The sequence below is a fragment of the Lotus japonicus genome, chromosome 4, assembly GCF_012489685.1.
Source record: "Lotus japonicus ecotype B-129 chromosome 4, LjGifu_v1.2".
In the NCBI taxonomy this organism is placed as follows: Eukaryota; Viridiplantae; Streptophyta; class Magnoliopsida; order Fabales; family Fabaceae; genus Lotus; species Lotus japonicus.
Genome location: NC_080044.1, coordinates 47,019,743 through 47,045,240, shown reverse-complemented (window position 1 = coordinate 47,045,240; position 25,498 = coordinate 47,019,743). Strand labels below are relative to the sequence as shown.

At 35.6% G+C, this 25,498-nt stretch overlaps 3 protein-coding genes across 6 annotated transcripts; 1 reads left to right on the top strand and 2 right to left on the bottom strand.

Moving 5' to 3' along the window:
• The first annotated feature begins 1,114 nt into the window (after positions 1 to 1,114).
• LOC130715789 (putative glucuronosyltransferase PGSIP8) lies at positions 1,115 to 7,934 on the top strand. The gene is made up of 5 exons (XM_057565913.1): positions 1,115 to 1,704; positions 5,046 to 5,304; positions 5,947 to 6,148; positions 6,234 to 6,381; positions 7,066 to 7,934. The coding sequence occupies exons 1-5, from the start codon at positions 1,442 to 1,444 to the stop codon at positions 7,604 to 7,606; spliced, it is 1,413 nt and encodes a 470-aa protein (XP_057421896.1). The 5' UTR covers positions 1,115 to 1,441; the 3' UTR covers positions 7,607 to 7,934.
• Positions 7,935 to 8,076: 142 nt separating this feature from the next.
• On the bottom strand, positions 8,077 to 13,165 carry LOC130715790 (uncharacterized). Of its 4 annotated transcripts, none has more exons than XR_009011779.1 (3): positions 11,848 to 13,165; positions 10,471 to 11,304; positions 8,077 to 8,677 (listed from the first exon to the last, which is right to left on the bottom strand). XR_009011779.1 is itself a non-coding variant. In XM_057565914.1 (3 exons), the coding sequence occupies exons 2-3, from the start codon at positions 11,254 to 11,256 to the stop codon at positions 8,247 to 8,249; spliced, it is 543 nt and encodes a 180-aa protein (XP_057421897.1). In that variant the 5' UTR covers positions 11,257 to 11,304; positions 11,848 to 13,165; the 3' UTR covers positions 8,077 to 8,246. The 4 variants fall into 4 exon arrangements, 1 of the variants encoding a protein (XP_057421897.1); XM_057565914.1 differs by having other exon boundaries at positions 11,145 to 11,304; XR_009011780.1 differs by lacking the exon at positions 10,471 to 11,304.
• Positions 13,166 to 21,032: 7,867 nt separating this feature from the next.
• Positions 21,033 to 25,039, bottom strand: LOC130714867 (peroxisome biogenesis protein 19-2-like). Its single transcript, XM_057564838.1, has 5 exons — positions 24,889 to 25,039; positions 24,741 to 24,804; positions 24,402 to 24,672; positions 22,206 to 22,522; positions 21,033 to 21,394 (listed from the first exon to the last, which is right to left on the bottom strand). Exons 1-5 carry the CDS (start codon positions 24,932 to 24,934, stop codon positions 21,349 to 21,351), a joined length of 744 nt encoding a protein of 247 aa, XP_057420821.1. The 5' UTR covers positions 24,935 to 25,039; the 3' UTR covers positions 21,033 to 21,348.
• Between the last annotated feature and the right edge of the window lie 459 nt (positions 25,040 to 25,498).

The following is a 25,498-nucleotide window of genomic DNA, read 5'->3' as shown; positions in this document are numbered from 1 at the left end:
TGTGTAAAACTATTTTACACTGTCAGTGCATATCCATTAAACTCATGACTAAATTGACCACAAAAACTCTAAGACCGTACATTCTTAATTTTTTTTCTCTTTGGCTCTGAAGGAGGGTCCATCTGAGCCAGTGTCCTCTGATTCCCGGCTTTAGCTACAATTAAAACCTGTTGACTTCTTCCTCAATTTCTCCACATGGATTGATTTTGAATTTTGATAATTAAACAACAAGTGTTGGAATGAATTTTGTACTATCAGATTTGATTTTTAAATGTTTCGATCTTTTCTTTTATAATTGATTCTTACACCACATCTAATTATAGAATGAAGCTATATATTTAATTTATTCGGTAGATCTTTTTTGGTACATATTATTTGGTAGATATAATTAATAGTGTGAGGCAATATATTACTCTCATAATTATTAGTTGTGATATACCTTTAATTTTTTTGGTATATATATATTGAAAAGATAGATTAACAAACAAATCAATAGTGACATTTTAAAATGAGAAAAAGTTTGATGCACCGACGGTGTAAAGTTTTTTTACACCGTCAACCAATCAGATTTCAAGGATGTGAGAAAATCTCTCTTTTCATTTAATTTCTTTAATTGACATGTCACATCCTTGAAATCTGATTGGTTGACGGTGTAAAAAAACTTTACACCGTCGGTGCATCAAAATTAAACTCTTTTAAAATTGTATGTCATCATAGCATTACTTACAAAATCACTTTTCTGAAGAAAAAAAATCATAATCACTTTATTTTTAAACAACTCACTTTTATTATAGAAATCGATTGTTTCTTGGTTAAAAAATGATTTCCCCTTGAATAAAAATGATTTTATTTTGAGAGACTTTTTAACAAGCATTCATTTCTTTTGAAATATAACAAAAAAAAACTCCAAAATATTGTTATAAATTTACAAATCACATAAAATATGTGTTGAAAAGAGCGTGACGGTAACATTATTCTTAATTTTAATAAAATTAAATTAAGTTTATTCACTGCCATGATGATTGACACGATCAATTCAGACACGGACAAATAAAAAATCAATCTATTTTCCCTTGATTTTGAAATACATATTTGATAGTTTCCATCTGAGCTTGTGTGTGTCAACTGAGTCCTCCTGACCTAGCTGCCTCCAAGTAAAACCTCTGTTTCCCTTCCTCTTCCTCTCTTTTTCTCCACTTGTTGTATTCATTTGATTATTTTCTTACATAAATAAACTACTCCCCCTTCATTTTCCTTCATCTCATTTTCAACTCCATTTCTCTCTCTCATCTTTCCCTCCTTCCAATTTCCCCCAAACCTGACTCCACCCTTTCAACTTCACACTGAGAGAACCAGAAAAACACACACACACACACTAATTACTTTTCAGTCCCTATAAATACACATCCTCTTCCATTTCTACCCTCACTATCTTCTGCCTATGGCCTGGGCAAAGCAGAACAAACTCGTGTGGGCGACGGTGGTGTTGTTACTACTAACATGGTGTTTCTCCGCCGTGAAAGGAGGCAGCAGCAACCACCACAAGAATGCGTACGCCACCATGATGTACGTCGGAACCCCGAGGGACTACGAGTTCTACATCGCCATACGCGTCCTGTTCCGGTCGCTGGCGAACCTCAACGTCGATGCCGATCTCGTTGTCATTGCTTCCATCGATGTCCCCATTCGATGGATTCAAACACTGTAAGTCACAATTTCTGCCTTTTTCTCTCGATTTCCTCGCTTTTCTCGGTTGCTTTATTGTTCCATTAATCTAGCTAGTTCTTCCTCGATTTCCGCTGGTAAATTGAAAATCTAGGTTAGTAATTGAAAATCAAAATGGGGGGAAATTTCTTGAGGGTTGTGAATCGGGACCAATGCTTGTTGTTTGATTGTGTCTAGTCACTGTGAATCGTGCTGTGAATGGGTCTGTGGGAATGGAGTTGGACATGGGTGGCCACCGTCCTGGTGAAGCTAGGTCCTGTTAAGCTGGGTCCACATTCACCTTCTCCTAATCGGATTGAAAAATTGATTTATTTATTAGTAATATTTTAATCGTGGCGGCGCAGCGGTTAGCTCATTTCATCTTTTAACTATTAGGTTAGAAGTTCGATTCTCCTGAACCGCATATTAAAAACACATAGTTCTAGCACCCACATTGAATAATTAGTTATTGCTGTCCGTAATTAGATGTTTGACTCACTCTAAAAATGTTCAATTGTTGCCCATTAGTCATAAGCGCATATTGCGGCAGTTGTGATGAGAGATTATTCATTGTTGTCGGTGATGGATACACCGGGTTCACCCTAAAAATAAATAATGAATTATTTAATTAAAGGATGAATGGATATTTTGTTTTGTTTCTATTTTTTTAAGATATAGAACCAGTTGTAGGTTGTAAGTTGTCACGTGTGTGTTGTGAGTAGCTTTGGGATTGCGCGTGGAGTTCAAGACTGTTTGACGATGTTTTCAATTTCAATCAACAACCCGCCTCAGAAAGAAATGGAATGGTCGTTCCGGTTCCTTCCTTCTTAGTACTATCTTGTCCTTATGTGTTTTTTGCTTTTTCAGTCTTTTGTTTGGACTTTGGACTCACACAAACAAACACTATTTGATTCTTTTTAGGAAAATGTTATACTCCATAGACAAATATACCTAAATAGGAAAATTAGTATTGTTTTTGCTTTCTAGTATTTTTTATAATGATACTTATAAGAGTAAAAGATTTTCCTTTTCATTTTAAAATATTGGTAATGATATATTGATAGTCTTTTGGCATCTTGTTGATTTTCTTTATGTGTTTTACCATTATACCTATAAAATATTCCATGATCTGTAAGCAATTGCTGCTTGTTTGTTATGTTGTATTAGCATCTAAAGAATTGTTTGGTGTTTGAGAGTGTATTTGTTTTGCTTGGCTTGCTTGATATTTATTATATTTGAGAATTAGTATATGAACATGATTATAAATAAACGGACAAATAGATAAAGATTTAATGTTTGTACATTTTTCTATTGCCAAATCAAAATATAAGTTTTTAATTTAAATAAAATAAAATAAAACATAGCTATGCAAATATATTTTATACTGCACAATCATTAATCTCAATAAATAAATAATTATTTTTACGTAGATAAATAGATTTGGATGAAATACTAATTTTTTTTATGTCGACGAAATAAATTTAGTTATGCATATACTCCCTTCGTTTTAAACTAATTGTCCACGTAAAAGAAAATAATTTGTTTTATAATAATAATTGTTCATTTTGAATTCCAATAAAGTATTAATTGATATTTTTTCTTATAATGTCTAAATGAAAAAAAAAACAAATGAGGAGATATAATAATACACTACACATGATAAAATAGGAAATCAAATAATAAATTTTTAAAAAATTAATAATATTAATTATATTTCTTAATATGTGTTTCTTTTTTTAAACAATTATTTTGAAATAGAGAGGTATTAAAAAATTGCACTGAATTAGAGAATCATTGATTGTATTATTCGAATATTCTGTTTCTCAAAGAATCACTTTTTTCTTAATCTAAAACCACATATATGCAATCATGTGTCTCTGCAGAGGATAACTAGGGTTTTAAAAAATGGCTTATCAAATGTCTTCCAGTTCCATTATTAAAAGCATGTTTGGAAGACTAGAACGTGTTAACTTTTCTCACGTCTTGAATTACATAAAATGAAGAAACACGTATTCGAAAACGTGACAGGAGCTAAATGAAAATGCTTTTGACTTAAATACAAATGCATACTGAAGAAAAGCACCTTACAAATTTTTAATAGGAAACAGCCACACGAAACTCATATCTTTCGCTTTCGGTTGAATGCAAAACGTTTTGCGTTTTATGGGTACTGCCACATTGCCACATCATTTGTAATGGACTAGATTTTTTTGGGGTTCTAACCATATTTTAATTGTCTTTGATAGGAGTATACATCTAGATATGATTTATTAATAAAATTCCAGCAGCTATTATTGAACTCAAGACTTCTTTATCATTACTCATCTGTCTTTTTTTTATAGGCACTCATCTGTCTTTTAGTTGAGTCAACTCACTATAGCATTTCATTGCCGCATATTCCACACTCTGGTAGTGCAAATTATAAAGTCATTTATAAATTAGTTTGTTCTGTCAAATTATGCTACAGTAATTCATTTGTGCAATATTAATACAGTAAGTAATAATTAAATTGAATAAGATGATTTTCCTGAGTGAGTTGTTATATGAGGGTGGCTATTATAATTTCCACTTCAAGCATATGCGAACCAATAATATACATACAATGTAGAACAGCTTTCATGATGAGTTGTGGCAGGGGCAGTGAAATTAATGGCAGGGGTTTTGTCTTAGACAGTGTAGTGAAGTGGTCCATATGACTTACTAGTAGTAGTAGATAAAGGAAACTTGTGGGGATATCTGCACCCACTCCTCGGGTGAAGTTAATTTTTGTTGGGGGTACTGAGACCTTCCATGTGCCTTTCAATTTTAGGTTCCACTTAATTTGAGAGAATATCTTTTATGTTCTTTTTATGAAAATGTTTATTTTATTTACTGCTTTAATAAATATATGCAGTAAATTTTGAAACAAAAATAACCACAAAAGTTTTATACCACGCTAAATGAGCTCCCTACATTTAGTATTTCACTTGCTTAGTTATCAAATCAAGTATTTCTAATTAGAGCAATTAGCCACTGAAACAATTTTACATGTTTTTCTTTTCAAGAAGACTTAGTATACTATAAAAGTAAAGTTAATCAATCAAATATGAAAAAGTAGAAGATAAGAAGGCTTGGCGTTATACGTAAAGGCATCAACCTTTTATGCATCAAGTTACCAAGATAAGTAGATAACCAATTTGGTTGAGTAGCCCTGACAGCATAACACTTAAAGAAGTATTGTTGCCTTTTTCAGTGCTTGGACAAATTCACTTGCGTGTAGGAAGCACGTAGGAATTGATAATTGAGTTTGGTAATTGACCACTGGTTTTTTAACTTTATCTTCTTTTTATTGGATTATGCAGTGAAAAGGAAGATGGTGCCAAAGTGGTAAGAGTGAATAATCTGGACAATCCTTACAAGCACCAAGATAACTTTGACAAGAGATTCAAGCTATCACTGAACAAACTATACGCATGGAGCTTAGTGGACTATGAGAGAGTGGTCATGTTGGATGCTGACAACCTTTTCCTTCAAAACACGGATGAGTTGTTTCAGTGTGGACAATTCTGTGCAGTCTTTATCAATCCTTGCGTTTTCCACACAGGCCTTTTCGTCTTGCAGGTGCGAAACTGCAATATAACTCCAAACTTTTGCATAATTGCTCATGTCTTTAAATGTGTTAGGATACCAGTTGAGTATAACACAAATAAACTTTCAACGAGAATCCAAACATATCATAAATTGTTAAATAGTTTCGTTCTCTACCTTAGGCAGTGAAGTAGAATAGGTGTAGCGCTATAAGAAATCAATTTTTACCATTAAATATAATATTAAAAGAATTGAATGGTTGTGATTAAAAATTGACTATTACTCTAGATTAGATTACAAATCAACTATTTAACTATTTAACATTTCACCCCACGGTTTTGAAGATCTTGTTCTAAATGTCATATATTAATGTAAGTTTAAAATCAGGTTAGAACAGTAACTACACCTGACGGATAAAGATCTTCAGTTCCAAATGGTGTCTCATTTACCATCCTACCTATGAAATTTTGTCATGCTAATTAAAAAAAAAACGCGGTTATGGCAGTTGCAAACTTACGGGGTGATTTTTCTTTAACATGGCATAATTTCATTTGTGGAATAGAAACATTAGGCACCATTTAGAGATAGGAGATCTTGATCCCTAAACAAGGTTATTCGTTTTGTGAAAGTAAAAACAGTGACCAACTTTCTAATGGATAAGACCAATTTTTGCAGCCATCAGAGGTGGTGTTCAAGGACATGGTTCATGAGCTAATGAATGGGAGAGAGAATCCAGATGGTGCAGACCAGGGTTTCATAGCTAGCTACTTCCCTGACTTGCTTGATAAGCCAATGTTTCATCCAACTCCAAATGGCACCAAGCTTGATGGAACTTATAGGCTTCCTTTAGGTTATCAAATGGATGCTTCATACTACTGTGAGTATATTACAAAAGGAAACATTCATCTCTAAATGGATTAGTGCAATCTGAATTGGTGCTAATGTTTTGATTCTGACATCAGATCTTAAACTTCGCTGGAGTATACCCTGTGGACCAAATAGTGTCATTACATTCCCCGGTGCACCGTGGTTGAAGCCATGGTATTGGTGGTCTTGGCCTGTCCTGCCATTAGGCCTGCAGTGGCATGAACAACGTCGTCAAACTTTGGGGTAAGGTCCTTACTGGGTGCATTAATATTGTGTCTATAAAATTTACTTTGATTCTAATGGCAAATATTGATGGTGCATGTTAAACTGAAAACGTTGGATTAGTGTCATACGTTTTGCCTCAGTGTTTGGAAGAGCTTATTTGAGTATATCTTATAACATAAGTGCTTATGCAAGCATTTGGTGACATGTAAGCACAAAGTGCTTATAATCTTATGGCAATAACACTTATCAAATAAGCGCTAATTCATGAGCTAATCTAAGAACCTTATTGAAATAAGCTCAAAATTGCTTAAAAGAGATATAAGTGCTTCTGATCTAGCAGCATATGAAAATAGTTTTTGACCTACCTATAAGTTGTTTTGAGCTTATATTCATAAGTTGCACAGATCAGCATATGAATAAGCCCTTATACCTACCTTTAAGCTATTTTGGGCTTATTTGAATAAGGTTCTCAAATTAGTTTATGAATTTGAGCTTATGTGATAACGTTTACTGTTGTATGCGTTTAATTACGATGTTTACCCAAACACAACAATGAAGATAACCAACTATTATATGTTTGGTTTTTTAACATAACTTTGATTTTTGTAATCATTTTGCTGATTTCTGACTATAACTTTTCTCATTACATCATTTTTCCAACAAATATGTAACATTTTAAAAATTGGCCATTATTTTTTGCAGGTATGGTACAGAGATGGCTGTGATACTTATTCAATCTGCAATATATCTGGGGATAATAGCAATGACGCGTTTGGCAAAGCCAAGCCTCTCAAAGCTGTGCTATCGTCGCACTGACAAGAGCATCACCTTCATGCAGAACATTCTCAAATTAGTAGCCTTGTGGAGTATCCTTGCTGCTTACACAACACCATTCTTTCTCATTCCTCACACGGTTCACCCTCTGCTGGGCTGGCCTCTGTACTTGCTCGGTGTCTTTGCGCTGTGCTTGATTGCAACCAACACCTTTCTGCTGCCCACGTTACCGGTTTTGATGCCGTGGCTCGGGTTTATCGGGACCTTGCTGGTCATGGCGTTTCCCTGGTATCCAGATGGGGTAGTGAGAGCTTTGTGTGTCTTTGCTTATGCATTCTGTGCTGCACCAATTGTTTGGGCATCTATGACGAGGATAATGGTGGGGCTTCAGCTTTCTCTTGAAAGGGAAGCTTTTTTGCCAAGATTGGGAGAATCTTCACCACCTTCTTGGTTTAACAAGTTATATTGAGCTATCTAATTTGACTACAGAGAAAGTCCCAATACCCCAAGTGTTGTTTGTACAGAGCACTTGTTTGTGGGGGAGGTAGTGCCATGGATTCAGCACCATTTGAGATGTTACTGGTTGAGATTATTCATTCTTTTTGAACCAAGAGTCACATGCATCCACTAGGATGAGGAATATGAGGGAGTTAGTCTGTATATATAAGACTGTTTTGCTATATTGTTCACATATCTGCACTCTGTGCCTGATTTGTATTGATATTTTGTAACATTGGGCAACATAGTTGGGCACATTGGACCATTTAACAACTCTGAATCTCTTTGCTATTTTGATATTTTTAAAGGCTTCTTCAATGATCATATTCATATGCATAAATTGATAAAAGTAAGAAGTCATAAGATACAACAGCTTCTATAACCAACTAACAGATTATGGCTCTTTAGTAACGGGATCTGAATTAGTCTTATTACTCTTACACCTTGCAGAAAAGAGTGTTGGACAGCCGGGAAATATTATCCTTTTTTATGAGAAAAATGATATCAGAAGATTTTTGGCTGCAGGTATCAAACACTATGTGAGGAGAGAAAAAAGCAAAAATCACAAAACAAGTAAAAAAAGACAAGCATACACAATACATATCAAGGTGTCACCCCCCTGAACCTTGAACTTGGAATCCTCCTGAACCTTGAACTTGGAATCCTTGCCACTCCTTTTCAACAAAAGCCTTGAAACCTGGATCAGAGAACCAGCAGTTCAGCACACGGAAGGGTCTCGGCCCCCAATTCATATCAGTGCTTCGAAACATAACAGGGCAGTGATCTGACAAACTTCTAGCCATAACAGTTTGAACACCATGAGGCCAACAAGAGCACCAGTCACTAGATAGCAGGAATCTATCTAATCTGCTTGCTGCCTGTCCGTTGGGGCGGAACCAAGTGTATTTTTTACCCACAGCAGGAGGTTCAATTAGTGATAAATTGGAGAGAAATGCCTTAAAATCAGCCATATCACTTCTGCCATATATAGAATCTGAGATTCCCATTCTTTCCTCTGATCTTGCAACAACATTAAAATCACCTGCAATACAAAAGCAAGAAATACCAGTGTTAAATGAATATGTTTTTTAGCAATTATTTTCTTTTTTGTATGATGCAGATTGAACAAAATTTGATTTAATTAAAATAAAATATTCAAGTATTAATTAGAAGAGAAAAAAAATAACTATATTTACACAAAAGGAAAATTAATAAGATATGATGTAATAAAAAAAGAGGTAAAAGAGATAGGATGAGAAGTATGCTCATTTGTGTCCTAATAAGGTGGTCCCTAAGGGTTATATGTAGGGATGACAATGGGTAGGGTATGAGTAGGGTACTATAGTACCCATCTCGATACCCGCGTTTTCAAAAATTACTCGTACCCTTCCCCATACCTGCGTGGGTAGCAACTTGAATGCTCGTTCCTGCACCCTCTGGATACCTATATGTATGCCCGTACCCGAACCCATTACCCGCAATTTTGCTAACCAAAATATAAATTTTCACTATTTTTGTTAATAGAAAATAAAAATAAAACTTTAAAATAAGCGAGAAAGATATAACTCAAATTTATAATTTTAGTTTTATAATACAGTCATAAATTGTAGGTTATTAAATTACTAATTTTAAAAATAAGTTGAAGTAAATTAGCAATAATTATCACTACCTTAAATACTCACTTTTTTTTTTAAAAAAAAGTAAGTTTGAAAGCTATAGCTTAAGTTAATTTGTTAATAACTTAATATATTACCAAATAATAATAATAATATATGTATGCGGGTATAGGGCGGGTTGGGTACTATAGTGCCCATACCCGTACCCATACCCACTATTTTTTGCGGGTAATTACCCATATCTAACTCCATACCCATCTAGCGGATTTTTACCCTACGCATAGTGGGTATTTTTTACGGGTACCTTATGGGTCTGAGAACCATTGTCATCCCTTACATGTCTACAAATCCATTTAGGAAAGGTCATTATGGTTATACTATTTGTGTGCTACCTCAAGGAAAGGTCTAAAGTTCTCTCAACTGAAAAGGTCCCCAAATTGAACCTATCATCATGACCTTAGCCACAAGGGGCCAAAGATCACATATGGTAAGTCTGTAATGGCAGTAGAAATCTGGGCGGGTATCCGGTGAATGTCAGGGAGACATAGCTCACATGCCAACACCAGGGTCCCTTCTCTTCCTATGGTTGTTCCAAGGATCGAGTATAAAGCCCAAAATGTGTGTGAAGTAAGTGATATGTACAGTGTGTGCACGGAGCATATCAACATTTATCCCTAACCCTAACAAACAATATGAACAAATAACAACAACATGGTCATCTGTCCTAAGGTTCACATCGCACAAAAAAAATTTACAAGATAAATATTAGTTATGTACATAAGCTAAAACAAATAAGAGATAAAAAAATGGGTGAAACAAATAAAGAGAAAACTAAAAAAATTAAACACAGTTAACTATGTAGACTTGACTCTCGAAGGGTCCCAGCAGAGTCGTCAACTGTCGCAACCAGGATTGCAGCAAGACGATGCTAAAAAATTTAGAATTCAAAAGAGTCGCCACCAACGTTTTTAAAGCAGGAAAACATTAGAAAACCCGTAAGGATATGATCTTCGCAATCAGAGTCGGATCCGAGAGTTGATTACGCATAGGGAAGGTACTAGCACCCTACGACGTTCGTTAATAAAACTGTTACCTCTAACTAATTGTGTAAAATATATTAGCTTTCAAAATACTCATTTCACCCCAAGAAAATATTTATTATTCATTGTATAGATTTATTATTGAATTTTAATTAAGAAAAAGAAAAGTGATTATTTACATATTCGTCCTCATATCTGCTGCAGAACTAGTAAGAGATACAGTGTGATCAGCATCCTTCATTGATAAAGCTAGATTTAGAGTATGCTAGACAGAGAGCAAATATCCCTAAAAATGCTTTCTATTTCTTCTCATCCATATTGCCCAAACAGTGGCAGCAACGTTGCTAATTACTCAAGGGTCATCACAACACAACAGGTCTTTCATTCCATCCAAGAACGAAAAGAATCAGGAGGAGACATGGGAACACGAATTGAAAGTTGGTATGCAAACCAAATTCCTCTAGCTTCAGCACACGAGAACAAGGCATGAAAATTAGTTTCTGTTTCCAAACCACACACAAGGAAAATTGATAGCACTATTGGGCCATCCTCTTCTACCACCACAAGCCCAAACGTATACTGATGAAGTTTAGTGGAATTAGTATTTTGTTTGATGTATTAGTTAATATTCTAGAATGTTCCAATTAAGAGCATTTAGCCACTTGTAAGGTTATCGTTACTTTAGAAATTACTCTCCTAATATAAGTATGTATTTCCCTTTATGGTAACAAGAAAATTGATCAAGGCTTTATTTTCTATATTTTTCTTAGTTTATATTTTAGGGTTCTTATGTTCTTACTTGATAGGAACTAGCTTCCTATCAATTGGTGCTTTCATTGCCATGTTCTCATACCTCCACCATGATCCACCCATGGGCACTCCATCTCCACAGTACAACTACTACCCACTTCATCAATCGTATTACCCACAACCTCCTCCTGCTCATTTTCCCCAGCATATTCCATGTTCTCATTTTCACATCATCTGACATTGTTTCTAAGTCTGCACACAACCTGTTTGACAAAAGGCATGGGTTAAACAAATTGGTAGATATAAATAAGCTCAAGGGTGTCCAGTTCTATGTTGGACCACTCCTAGACTCTCTTGATTTCATATTGCTTAAATTTGGTCAAACTGTTACTAGAATACATGTTGTACATGTTTTCAGTTCCATGACATTTGACTCTGGCATCATTAACATAGAGAATTTATGTCTCGTTGTCTTCCAACTTCATCATGCTTTTAGTGATATTGCGTGTGAAAAGTTGAACAACCATCCTACTATGGCTATTGATGCGGCCTCAAGTGGTTACAAGCAAGCATTTGAATTCACACATGAAGTCTCTGCTTGTATAGTATCTGTTGCGAACTCTTCTATGTTTCCCCAGTACAGGGCCTCAACAGAAAAACAAGCATTGGTTAGAAACAACAGTAATTTTGCAGACTCTACACTACAACAAGGCTGGTTATCTTACAAAGGCATTCTATTCAGATAAGTACAACTTGAATTTAACTATACAAGATTGCTGAGCTTGCTTATTATGATTGGAACTAACCTTTATTATTTCAAATATCCAGTGCTAGCTAAGTGTGACTTGTTATTTGCCTAGGATCGATCTGATTGGAAACCACCATGGGCAATCACACCTATATTCTTCACGTTGCCGGGTCTGCATCTTAACTACCAAATATCCAATGACCAGTACAACAGTGGTGTCACCTTATCAGAACTCAACTTGGTGTCGTTATGGCTGGAACATATGTGTTCACCCTCATTGATTCCCACTTGTTCTACAACTATTGATGGGTCTCTTCTTGAGACTCAAGCATCTGCACAGGAAGATGGCGTTCTTTCCCGAACAGTCCTTGTTCCAATTTGCATTTTGTGTGCGTCATTAGCAATGACACAATTCAGACACATCATAATCGATTCAACAGCTACATCACTACAAGACTTTTCATATTGTAGAGGGAGTTTGTTAGAAACTCATCTTGTTGGGTCAGGGCATTCTACACTTCTCTCAAGGCTCCATGAGATTCAGGGCATAACACTGCCATCCTACAAAACTTATCCTACCTGCAGCCTCAAGGTTGACCATCGAAAAAATTCTCTACAACACTGTTCGCATATGATTGTTTCTCCGACAGGCTATTCTCCACAGAAAATGTCTTATGGCCTCAAAGGAGGGTAGAATTCGAACGTTACCTTCTAATTCACCTACAGACCCTCGAGCTCCTTCCTCCATAGTTAGCCTGGAATGCTCAGTTAAGTGATGGGCCACATTCACAGATCGTGTTTCTTTGTCGCGACCATTGCGTTGGGGACAAGTAGCTGTGTATCAAATAGGTTGGGTTACCTTCGGTTGATCTGATATGAGAAAAGGAGAAGACATTCCGCTAGAGGGGCTGGCTAAGACATCGCTCACTGGGACTGCCTCTAGTTCAGACACATAGATCTCACACTCAGACACGAGAGACTCTGGCTCAACAAGGAAGGCAGTCAACTTAGGCAAGACAAGTTAGTGAAGCAGAAAAAGGATTTTTAGAAAAGGAAACTAATATGAGTTTACCGGAGGGAGAAGTAGGGTCGAAAGGCAACACTGAGTTACAAACCAAAGTCCTTTCAAAGGATAGTACTACAGATAACGTCCTCTCTCTCTTCAAATTTGGCCAGCCAATAACAATTCAGTCTTCTCCTCACGAGAGCAACAAGATGAAGATAAGAATAACACTCTCTCTCCACAAATCCCACTAATCAATACAAAACAAGCACTTTCTATGCGTGACCCACGCGAGCTAGCAAATTCTTCAGTCAAAGCCTCACAAAGAAAAGGCTCTGCAACTCCATTGCATAATCCAATGGGATTCACTAGTATTAGTGTCCACCCTTCAAGGAAGCCAACACGTTTTATCAAATTTTTGGGGCCAAGCATTCGACTTCAAGCCTTGATGATTGATTACCCAATTTTAATGGAACATGTGCGACACTTGGGTTTTATATCATCTGGGCTTAACCAATTCATGGTGATAATCTGTTTGGTCAATTCTGCGGCCATTGATTATACTCTTATCACTTGGATCTTCCTCATTGCTTGGTTTGGTAGCAACACAATTTTTGGGCCAGGACAACAACTTATTAGTTTTTTTTTTTCTCTAGCCTTGAGGACAAGGCTAATTTTGAGGGGAAGGTATTGATAGCACTATTGGGCCAGCCTCTTCTACCACCACAAGCCCAAACATATGCTGATGAAGTTTAGTGGAATTAGTATTTTGTTTGATGTATTAGTTAATATTCTAGAATGTTCTAGTTAAGAGGATTTAGCCACTTGTAAGGCTATCATTACTTTAGACTCGTAAATGCCATCCACGAAGAAGAAAAGAGTAGGGTAACACGGAATGTCGAACTCCAAAGCAAAGTCCACCTCGTCCCAGGCATTAACCTTTGCCAAAATCATATCACCCTTCAGTTCAGTGGCGGCAGTGGCGTGCTCCTGCGCCAGGTCGTCGCAGCGATTGCACCCATACTTGTAGAACATCACCATGATATAGCGGTTATTTCTTACCACTTGGTCGAAATTCTCCTCCGTCCTTGTCGTCCACCACGGGCTCATCAAAGTGGTGAAATATGAAAACTAACATAGAATTTATTTTTCATTTTATCAATCAACTTGTTCAACTCATCTGGATTATCCCCCAAAGCCCAATCCGCCCGCGCTCTCATTAATTCGTCAGTGACTACAAGTTGTTCCGGGTCGGAGGGGTGGGAGTTGGTGAAATCTGGTTCAACTTTGTCTTCAGAGGGAGGAGATTCGGTGGATGAGAGGGAACGACTCAAATGTTGAAAATGGTAGCTTAATACTGTAAGAGGCTTTCTCTAAAGCCAAGCACCGTGAGTCACAAAGGTCATGGGTTCAAGGAATCGAATGGGGAGAGTAATGGTGGCAGTGTGAAAAGTGTGAGAAGCAGGGCAAGAGCAGAAACAAACAAAATGAGAGTAGTAGGTGATGTGCTAGTAGAGAGAAAACTGTTTCAGCAGAATATTTATATACAGAGTGAGCATAGGAGAAGCGAATTGCAAAGCCAGTGTGTGGCATGCAAAAAGTGGATTTTCTAACCTCTAAGGTGATTTTTCTCCGGTGTTTACAAATCAACCACTCTAAGAATATATCATTAATATAACTAATTAAAATGTGGTGTTGTATTTTTGCTTCTTTTAGCTTGATAGATAGTACATAATTAATGTTAGTGCATTAAGGAAGATAAACCCATGTTGTCTGATAACTTGCACTTAATCCTTCTCAGGTCTTAACTCTTAACTCCTCTCTCTCTCTCTCTCTCTCTCTCTCTCTCTCTCTCTCTCTCTCTCACTCACTTTTTGTAAGATAAGAAAAAAAAGTTTGTCTCATGTGGAACACTAGCTATGATTAGGAATATAGCGTAGAAGGTCTGCGTTTTGGACAGAAAACATTGTGTTGCCCAATCCGCCCATGCTCTCATTAATTCGTCGGTACTAGGAGTTGGTGAAATCTGGTTCAACTCTGACTTTAGAGGGAGAAGAGTCGGTGGATGAGAGGGAACGACTCAGGTGTTGAAAATGGTAGCTTAATCATGTAAGAGGCTTTCTATAAAGCCAAGCACCACGAGTCACAAAGGCCATGGGTACAAGGAATCGAAGGGGGAGAGTAACAGTGGCAGTGTGAGCAGCAGAGCAAGACCAGAAACAAACAAAAAGAGAGTAGTGGGTGCTGTGCTAGTAAAGAGAAAATTGTTTCAGCAAAATATTTATGTACGGAGTGAGCATAGCAGAAGCGAATTGCAGAGCCAGTGTGTGACATACAAAAAGTGCATTTTCTAACCTCTAAGGTGATTTCTCTCCGGTGTTTACAAACCAACCACTCTAAGAATATATCATTAATATAGCTAATTAAAATGTGGTGTTGTATTTTTGCTTCTTTTAGCTTGATAAATCGTACATAATTAATGTTAGTGCATTAAGGAAGATAAACCCATGTTGGCTTATAACTAGCACTTTATCCTTCTCAGGTCTTAACTCTCCTCTCTCTCTCTCCCTCTCACCTTTTCTAGGATAAGAAAATTTCTTTTTTCTCATGTGGAGCACTAGCTATGATTAGGAATATAGTGTAGAGGGTTTGCGTTTTGGACAGAAAACGTTGTTGTGTTGCCCAATCCGCCCATGCTCTCATTAATTCGTCAGTACTGAGAGTTGGTGAAATGTGGTTCAACTTTGGCTTCAGAGGGAGGAGAGTCGGCGGATGAGAGGAAACGACTTAGATGTTGAAAATGGTAGCTTGGCTCAAAATGGCTCAAGCCCAATTAGAACAACTTGGCTCAAAATGAAATGAACAATTTTTCTTTTACACACTAAATACACCTCTATTTTATGAGATAAGGAAGAAAAAAAAAAGATATAATAAATATTATAGTAAAAGTAGAAGTGTGAATGAATGAATACTTAAATAAGACTCTTATGAGTGGTTTAGCATTGGAGACTATATATGAATAGAATATCTTACAATTCAATTTTACTCAATATAGTTATACATCAAATTTTGTATATACTCTATTAAAACTTTTGGGCCCTTTTAATTATTTATATCAAATGGATCAAATCAACAAAATGAAAGAAGAATTGCTTTTTTTCATTGTTAAGAGTTGTAAAAGTGGGAAGGGTGACTTATCTATTATACTTCAACATTAATTACGTTTTGCTTCCTTTTAGTTAAAGTGTGTACGTAAGTAAAAAAAAAATTGACTCAAAGGTAAGTTTGTTTACTTGTTTTTGGCTAGGGAGTTTTATAAAAGTGGTCAAGATTCGTCTACCAATAACCTAAAGAGCTTATGAATTCCAGTTTTCAGGTGAGTTTGTGTGCTAGAGGATCTTCTTTTCATCTTCGTCACCTTCATCTTCAAGGTAGAAGCGCAACCGCGTGACAAAGCTTGTCCGCACCAAGTTGTACTGATGGCTCATGTGACATGGCTCGATGACAGGCCTTCCCCTGACATTGACCGTTGGTGGAGGAAGAAGTAGGTCAAGTGCAGATGTTCTCGCACCATCATTTTAGGAGGTTCGTCGGAGGGACCCGAACGAACGACAATAATGATAGTAAAGATGTGTCTAGAGGGGAAGGAAGGGTTGTAGAAAGCAAAACTAGATAAATAAAAAGTAAATTACATTTTATTTATTTTTAAAATTAATTAAAACTCCAATTAAATAATATTTAAACCTAGAAAACCTATAATAACCGGTAAAACAAACTTATATATCAACCTTTCCGTCATTTTTTCCCATATCTATATTAAAATATATATATTTGGTTGAGAAATCAATTTCACCTTCATCTCATATGGATATAAGGTAGCAATGAGAGAGATGAGAGATATATTTGATACATAATGTATGTGATAGAAATAGAAAGAGAAATGTGAAAAAATGAGATGAAAGAAAAATAAAAATGTGAATGAATCAATACTCTAAAAAGAAAAATAAAAAACCTCAAATAAAATGAGAAATTAAGACCGTCTGTTTTATGTGATGTGGTGTTTATGATGGGTGGCGCATGGAGAGAGTTTTTTTTTTTTTTTATCTGTGGAGAATGAATGAAACTGAAAAGTTGTTGTATTGTACGTGGTGCGGTGGTGGTGTATAACAATCCGTTGCAATCCTATTATGCTCCTTATAGCTAGTCCTATATATTTTTTTTTTTCTATTATGAGTCAAGTTTTCAATTTCTTCTTTGGCTTAACTGTACTTATGGTCCCTCATTTTGTTCGATTATGCGATTTTGGTATTCAACATGCCAGAATGGAGAAGATCGTATAAACATAATAAACAGTTGTCACATGGTTGCATGACTTGTACCTTAATTTCTAATTTCTATTTTCTTAGATACTTGAATTAGTAGTAAATGACTAAAACAAAATAAATAAATAAAAAGTTGAATTGAGCAATTTTTTATAGATAAATATAGATAATACCGCGGGGTTGTTAGGTTAACCGTTGTAACAGATTCCAATATTCTCCAACCCCGCGCGCTCTCTTTTCTCACTACGCACCTTCGTCTCCGCCGCGCGCCGTTGTACTTTGGCCTTCGAGAGGTGAGTGAGTTCTTCCATTCATTTTGATTTTGAACCTCTTCCTCAAGATTCAGAAATTGTAGACCTTTCTTTCACTGATAGATAGATACTTTAGCATGAATCATGATTATCAAATTAAATGCTAACTCATCCATGTCTCCATTCTCCAACTCTCCATGAGATGGGAATTGTGTCCATAATAGTGTCTATGTGAAATGGTCTCAAGAAAGCCGTTTGATGTAAACAAAGATAAACCTGATTTCTTAGGTTTAGTCACATGGTTAAATTAAAATTTTCATTTTCAAATAAATTTACATGTTATACATAATTACATAGTACTTATTGTCTTATCCATTTTTTTATTGTGAAAATAATATTGAATTGGTGTATCATGTTGTATTGGTTTCTCAGTGTATCTATACCCATGCTTCATTGAAAAAACAAGATTTTGAAATGAGACTTACAAGTACTAAGAAGTAAGAAGTAAATATGGTTAGGGCTGAATTGCGTGTTGAGAGCTTTATTTGTTGGTGTTAGTATTAATTAGAACGATTCAATCCTAATTATAGTGTATAGAGATAAATCCTACATTAGTTCCTAAGACTGCTCCTTATTGATTCCATCATAAGTCCATGATATGTCACTATAAATATCTAAGATATTCTAATTCTTATTTTCAAGCCAGTATGTATAAATGATATCTTCCACATTTCCGTCATATCTAGTTGACTCTTGGATCTCTAAGGGCCTAGGTGAAAATTTCTGTTTGTTGATCATAAGAATTGAAAAATGCTGTTTCGATATCTCCAGAATGAATTTTCTCCAATCAAAACTGAAATCAATCTCAATGAACTTAGTTCTTTTGTGAAACATAAGAATTGAAGATATATGTAGTGTGAATATATTGTCACATGAGTTTCATTGGTTGTGATTCATAATTCATAAACCTTCAACTCCTTGAGCCACCCTTTAAGCAGATCAGTGCACAGAGTTCTCATTACTCAATATTCAGCTTCTACCCTTGATTTCGCAACCATGATTTTTTCTTGCTTTTCCAAAACTTTTGGGTACAGAGCAGAGCATTGGTTCTTTAATCTTTGCAGAAATAGTGAGTGACACATTCACACATAATAGTAGCTCCCCATGAGCTGTCAGTACTATATGAAGCTTTTTTGCCAAAAATGGATATTCTTTGATTGGAACCAAGTTGTTGACATTAGCTTCAAATGGGTTCTCAAACCCTAAGACTCTAGTTATTGGATGCAATCCTTCCATGTCTGCCATCCTTGAAAACGCAGTCAAACTACAAGCATGCACAAGGACAGGTTTTTCTGTTTTTGGAGAGAATGAAGGTTTTCTTCTGATACATTATAAAGTGTAATAAAATAGTTAGTAAATAATTTCCATGGAAAAAAGGTCAATTCAAAATGAAGATATGAACTCTAGTCTAGTGTGCTAATTATAAAATCTTATAAAATTAAATCAGTGTGTTTCACGCTTTTAATAAACTCTTGTTATTCCCACATGCTATGCCTGAACTGATTAAACATGTAACTAACATTTTAACAGAGAGTTGGGAACTAGGCATCTGAGTTGTACTATGTTTTTCCCCTATAATTTGCATCTCATAGCTACATTGGCACAGTATTGGAGGGTTAGTAACTGATGTGCTCAAATTAGTAATTTAAGTTAGGATTCATTGGTATAAGCGTTAGCTTTGTTTAGAACTGTATAATATCCCCTTTCTCTCACTTTCTGCTGAAATTGTAATTACGAAATCTTTATATTTAATCTAGGATTAGATGTTCTCCCAGTCTATGTAATTTCAAGAATCTTAATCTTTCTTTTTCCTTTATAACATAAGCAGGTACAATGGATAGCGTAGTTGATTCTCTAAATAATGCCTATCAAGATTTGGTTGATGCGGCAGCAAATGTATTAGAAGCCAAAGAAAATGTTGGTGCCCTTGAAACAACAGCCACAGATACGGCTCCAGAAAACTTCAAGCAGAAGTTAATTTTGTTTAAAGTAGCATGTGATCAAGCTGAGGAGTTTGTTCGGCGTCTTTTTATTGAATTGCAGCATAGCTCTGGAGCTCTTTCCCATCCCTCAGCTCCTTTTGATGTCGCGTTTTCTGAAGATGCTAGTGACTGTGAAGATTAACGTTCTCTAGGTCAAATTTTATACTTCTTAATGACAACTTGTAGCTGTATGGTACTTCTGTTTGAAAGGTTAGATTTAAGCTGTATAGTTCTCTAGGTCAGATTTAAGCTTGAAAGGGAAGTTTTTTTTTGCTAAGACTTGGAGAATCTTCACCACCTTCTTGGTTGAACAAGTTATATTGAGTTGTCTAATTTGGCCTGATGCAATAGCAGGGACAGAGAAAGGCCTAATACCCCAAGTGCTGTACACGAACACTTGTTTTTGAGGGAGGAAGTGCCATTGGTTTAGCACCATTGAGATGTTATGGTTGTGATAGTTCATTCTTGAGGAATATGAGGGAGTTAGTGTGTATATAAAGACTGTTTTGCTATTGTTCACACATCTGCACTGTGTGCCTGATCTGTTTCTGTGCTAAACATTGTAGGCTTGTTAGGCAGGGAGATAGGATGAGACTTGAGAGGTTGGGAAAAATTGCACCATTTAACATCTCTGAATCTCTGCTGTATTGATATTTTTTAAGGCTTCAATGATCATATTTTTGTTTCACTTTTTCATACTTCAATGTTCTTATTCGTATACATGAATTGATGAAAGTGGAGTCATCAGATACAACAGCCTCTATAACCAACTAACAGATTTTGACCCTTTAATAACGGTACATAAAAAATAGTGAGAATGAAAGAAGAGGATCCTACCATATAGTTCAATTGATATAACCAATTACATTTGTTCGTCTGGTTTCGTATGTCGAATCTTTGAGCTATTTAGCATTTTTGTTATGATTTCATGTTTGGTTTTCTATTGAAATCCACGTTTGGTGCATTGGAACAAAAATTGCACGTTACAAGGTGCTTAATGTGAAAGGAAGAAAGGAGCTATGTTGGCATCAATAGAAAACCAAACATTCATATATGATTAGACTTTGTGCTTGGTCTTGAAATGTGTAATGAATTTTTATTCCGACTTTGTGTATTATAAAGAATTAATGAATTATGCTAAGTTTTGGAACTAGTAAAAGATGCGTTAATTATTTTATAAATATGATTAGACTTTGTGCTTGGTCTTAAAACGTATCATGTATCGTATCATGTGTTTTTAATTTATTCTGACATTGTGAATTACAAGGAATTATGCCAAGTTTTGGAACTAGTAAAACATGCTTAATTGTTTTATAACATTATATGTATACTCATTAATATGGAAAAACTATTTTTACTACAACAAAAACATTATTGTGATATGATATGAAAGTATATTTAAATAAAATTATATAATAAAAATACTACCCCCCCTCCCAAAAAAAAAGGATAATGTTACATATCTGTAGTTTATCCAAAGATCAGTACTGTCATTATATTTCTCATTCATTCAAATGTAATAATAAATTCATAATTCACATTTGTAACAGAGTAAGTTATTTCATACGCCTTGTGATAATCAATTGGTGCTTTAGTCTTGCAATAGCTCAACATGACTCATGATGGGCATCAAATTCAAGGATTTCGAGAATAAATGGGAAATGACTGTCAAATAATCAGAGAGCAAATTTCGTTTGCAACTGGTACTATCATAGCTCTCAGAAAATCTAAATAAAGTCAATAAACTAACCCTCACATCATATACAACCTTAAAGGGAGCCTTGAAGTGTGGGTTCATCATTAACAACCTTATAGTAACTAGTAAGTAGGAAAAGAACAATAAGAGCTCGTAAAAATAATTTATTCTGACAAGTAAAAAACAAATGTTCCTATGAATCTTCAAACCAGCAGCTGCCACATAGTAAGAGGGAAGAAATAGCTTCACATTATACAACATTTTGTTTGAGAGTCCAGCATATCTGGAGATCTGCAGGAAAAAAATGTTAAGATCAGTTGATTGTAGTTTGACAACTGCAAGATAAAGATGAATATGGTTACCACTATTCCAGAAAATAAAAAAAAAGGATAAAATCTTAAAAAGAATAATACTTCAAATGATTTAGGCCCGTTTGGAAGAGCTTCTTTGAGTTTATGTTTATAGCATAAGCACTTAGGCAAGTGTTCAATAGAACTTATGTAAATAGCTTATGACATACCTACATGCTGTTTTAAGCTTAATTTTATAAGCTGCTAAGATTAATTTATGGATAAACACTTAAACCTATCTATAACCTATTTCAAACTTCTTTCAATAAGCTTCTCAAATTAGCTTATGAATAAGCGCTTAATTAAGTTGTTTAAACAAATGCACCCATGGTGGTCCATTGGAAGATCAAACCTTAAGTAGGATGTTCCATCCTTATCTAGGGTCAAAGAGAACAAGGTCTAAATGTCTAATAACTTCAAGATAAAACCATGGTCTTTATTGTCCCCATTCAATACCGATCTAATCAGCTGTAATTCCTTGCAAGTTAGATCACAGAATTCCTACAACATTTAGTTTTACATGCAAAGCAACTATAACAACCCTTACCCCCCCACCTAGTAATTAAAATTTCATGACAAGTCATTCATTCATTTATTTAGTATATACGAAGCTAAAGATTTATCAATGCATGTTCATGCATGAGGGTTTTATTTTGAAATAACTAAATAGAGATTATTACTACAAGAACATAGTGTGATAAACACCAGCATATGACCTAAGATTTCTTTGTCAAGATTCAACGTGAACTTACAACTGGCCAAGGCTGGCTAAATCAAGATCAGGCGCAAGCTCCTGGACAATATCATTTGGTGGTTGTCCACATTCTTGCATTTTCTGCATGAGCTCAACAATCTTTTTGAAGTTTCCAGAATCCTTTTCATAAACTTCATTAAGATTTTGTATCAGTTTGTACTGGTGCATATACCGGTCATAATCTTCATTGCTTAGGCTGGTTTTATGCTCTTCCAACCACTTTGGATATTTTTCTTCTATTTCCTTCATCGGTTCATGAAGAATCTCCTTGGACAGAAGTTGCTGCATCATGGTCTCCACAATAGATTCCATGTCCTGGACAAATTAATATATCTTTTAGGATAAATTCCAGCAAAGGAAGTCAAGATACAGTATCTTTAAAGTAAAAAATTACAAAAGAGCAGAATACACAGTTAGAGTATCCTCCATGGTCTTAAATTACAGGCTTACTCATACAAAAAGTTTATAGCCAAGTTTTGCCAATGAACTTATGTTTGGCTAACTTCACCCTCATTCCCATATTTAACAGAACATACGCAATAGGGCTAACTTCATACGTGAAGGCATTATTTTCAGACTTCAACGGTTTCTTTGCTCAGCTACAATCTTCCCCTAGTCATTTTACCATGTGGATCTCAGTTAAAAACACCTGCTAGGAAGCAACCCTCCTCTCGATGGTGGTCGCACCACCCTTTCCGAAAATACACCAAAGATCCTAAAGTCCAAGTTTCTATTAATTTTTATTCTCCAGAAAATTTAGATTCTAACTTGGATTCTTCATTATTATTGGACAACTTTAAGCAAAGAAATCGCCAGCCAAGAAAACCAGAAGTTATTAATTAAATTAAAAAAACCTCAAATTAAATAATCAGCAATCATAACTACATCTACACATGCATAGAAAGTATACTTTTTCCCCATCAAAAGGTATTATTAAAGACACCTGATTTAAAAAAAAATTTATAGCTCCTCAACATGTCATGGCTAAAGAAATAGAAAGCGTCTAAAAAACAAAGGATCAAATCTAGTGACTACATTGACTTCATATAATTTGACTAACAGAATCAGCACATTGGAACCTAAATTAAGTCAAAAAGAAAGAATAGAGGAAAGCAAAAGGTCATCCGTCATTTTTAAATTTCAATCTGTGATAATTCAACTCCCTTTTTTGTAGAAACAAAAAGTCCAACTAATTGCTTATGAGGTTTAAAAACGTGGGGGGAAGAATTGTAGAAACCTCAGTTAGGTGGACTAGATAAGACAGGAGATAGTCCAATAGTTATGAATAAGGAAAGACCAAGGAAAAATATAGGTCAAACCATTAAGAAATAATTGGATTTAAAAGGCCTCTCATTTAGATATGATTTATGAAATTATGATAGAACATAATGATTCCATTTTATGTATGAAACCAATCCCACCTAATAGGAAAAAGCTTTAGCGGTTGTCATAATCTAACTGCTTCTGTTATTCCACCTCAAGCCTATCATAGCTAGATATTAATCTACTTGAGCTCTGAAGCAAAATTCATGTGAGGAAGTAAGATATTAATCTACTTGAGCTCTGAAGCAAAAATTGTGAGAGGTATTTGCAGAAGAAGTTAGCAATCTATTTATGTTCTGAGGCAGGAACTTTGTGCATCCACAGATGACTGCAAAATATGATGTACTTCAAATCACTGAAAATAAATAGTACATTCATGATTGGGAAATAATTAGTTTCTTTCACAACACAGGCACCATTTTCATTTTGATAGACTCCCATCTGAACAAAATATATGAACCTGAGGTGTTACACAAAATAAATTAAGATCACTTCATTCTGTAAAGAAAATACTTAATAGTCTGCAAAGTGCAAACTATAACCAAAGTCTCATGTGAACTGAATTTACAAGACAACCAAACTTAGAAAACCGCAAATGCAGCGAGTCATCATACACCAGCATGAGATGAGTAACCCCACTTTCCAATAGAAAACACTATTAACTGTCATTGGCATTTAGTAACAGCCCCTGTTTTAAGTCTTTTGTATTTTCTCTCATAGGTGTTTAGTAACTGTCCCCCTCTAAGTCATTGGCATGAATGGGTAAAACCCAAATTCGTCAACAGCCAAGCTATATCTCATGAATCATGAACACCAAACCCGATCAAGCAGCACACAAATTGATTACTACAAGACCAGAATGATTAATTACCTGAGAGCCAGCAAGGTCCTCAAACTGTTTAACCCAATCCTCCATCATAGCATCCTTACCCAAATCATCAGCAGGTTGCGCCATGGATTCGAGGCCCTTAACAGCCTCTCTAGTCTGCTCCCTGAGCTTGTTGAGGGCTTCAGAGACATGGGTATCTTTAGAAACCTTCTGTTTACCCTTTTTCTTGATTCTCAAATCGGGTAGACCCATGCCCAGTCCTTGAACCTCCGAGGGCAGAGGAGAAGTCTCCTCATCCTTCGGTTGCCCAGTCCTAAGAGAAGTTCGTTTTTCAGTCAAAATGAAACATTGCATGAAGGGAAGAGAGGGATAGTGAGTCACCTTGGTTTGGAAGAAGAAGAAGAAGAAGAAGAAAGGTTGAAGTTCTGGAAATCATCCAAAGCACCTGAAACGAAACGATTGAATGAATGAGTGAGGTGAATTCAGATTGAGAGAAGAGGAACACACAGAGAGAGAGAGAGATGCTTACTGTCGAGGAGTTGGTTGAGGTCATCGGAGTGAGATGGTTCAGCCATGGTTGTTGTCACCGCTAGTCCAGACTCCTTCCTAGGTTGTCACAGTGGAATGAACAACCCACAATGACTCTTCTCATCCAATTCCAATTATTCACATGCCAATTTTTTTTTTATTTTCATTTTTGTGGAATATCAATTATTTTTAATTAATGCCTATAACTTTAATTTTCCTTTTTAACCAAAAAAATGCCTATAACTTTTCTTATCAACACCTTATTAATAAAAGCTTAAAATGGTCAAATATAAAGAATGTGGTTGTATCGTGTTCTCGGTTAATGAGCGACCACATTGTCCAAATCCCAACAAGATTCCTAAACGATCCAAGACCAAGTCTCAAGTGAGTTTAAGAAAAACAAAACTTTCATTGTTCTAACCGTCCAGTTTAAGTATAGAAGCTAAGTTGTTAGAATCGTGGTCAAACTAACTCAACCAGAGTTAAAACTTTTATATCATCTGACTAGCACCTTGGCCAACGCTTAACTAACTACATAGTTGGGCAAACAAGAAGACCATGTATATAAAGTCAACTTGCAGTATAAGCTATTCAGAGTTCAGACCACAACT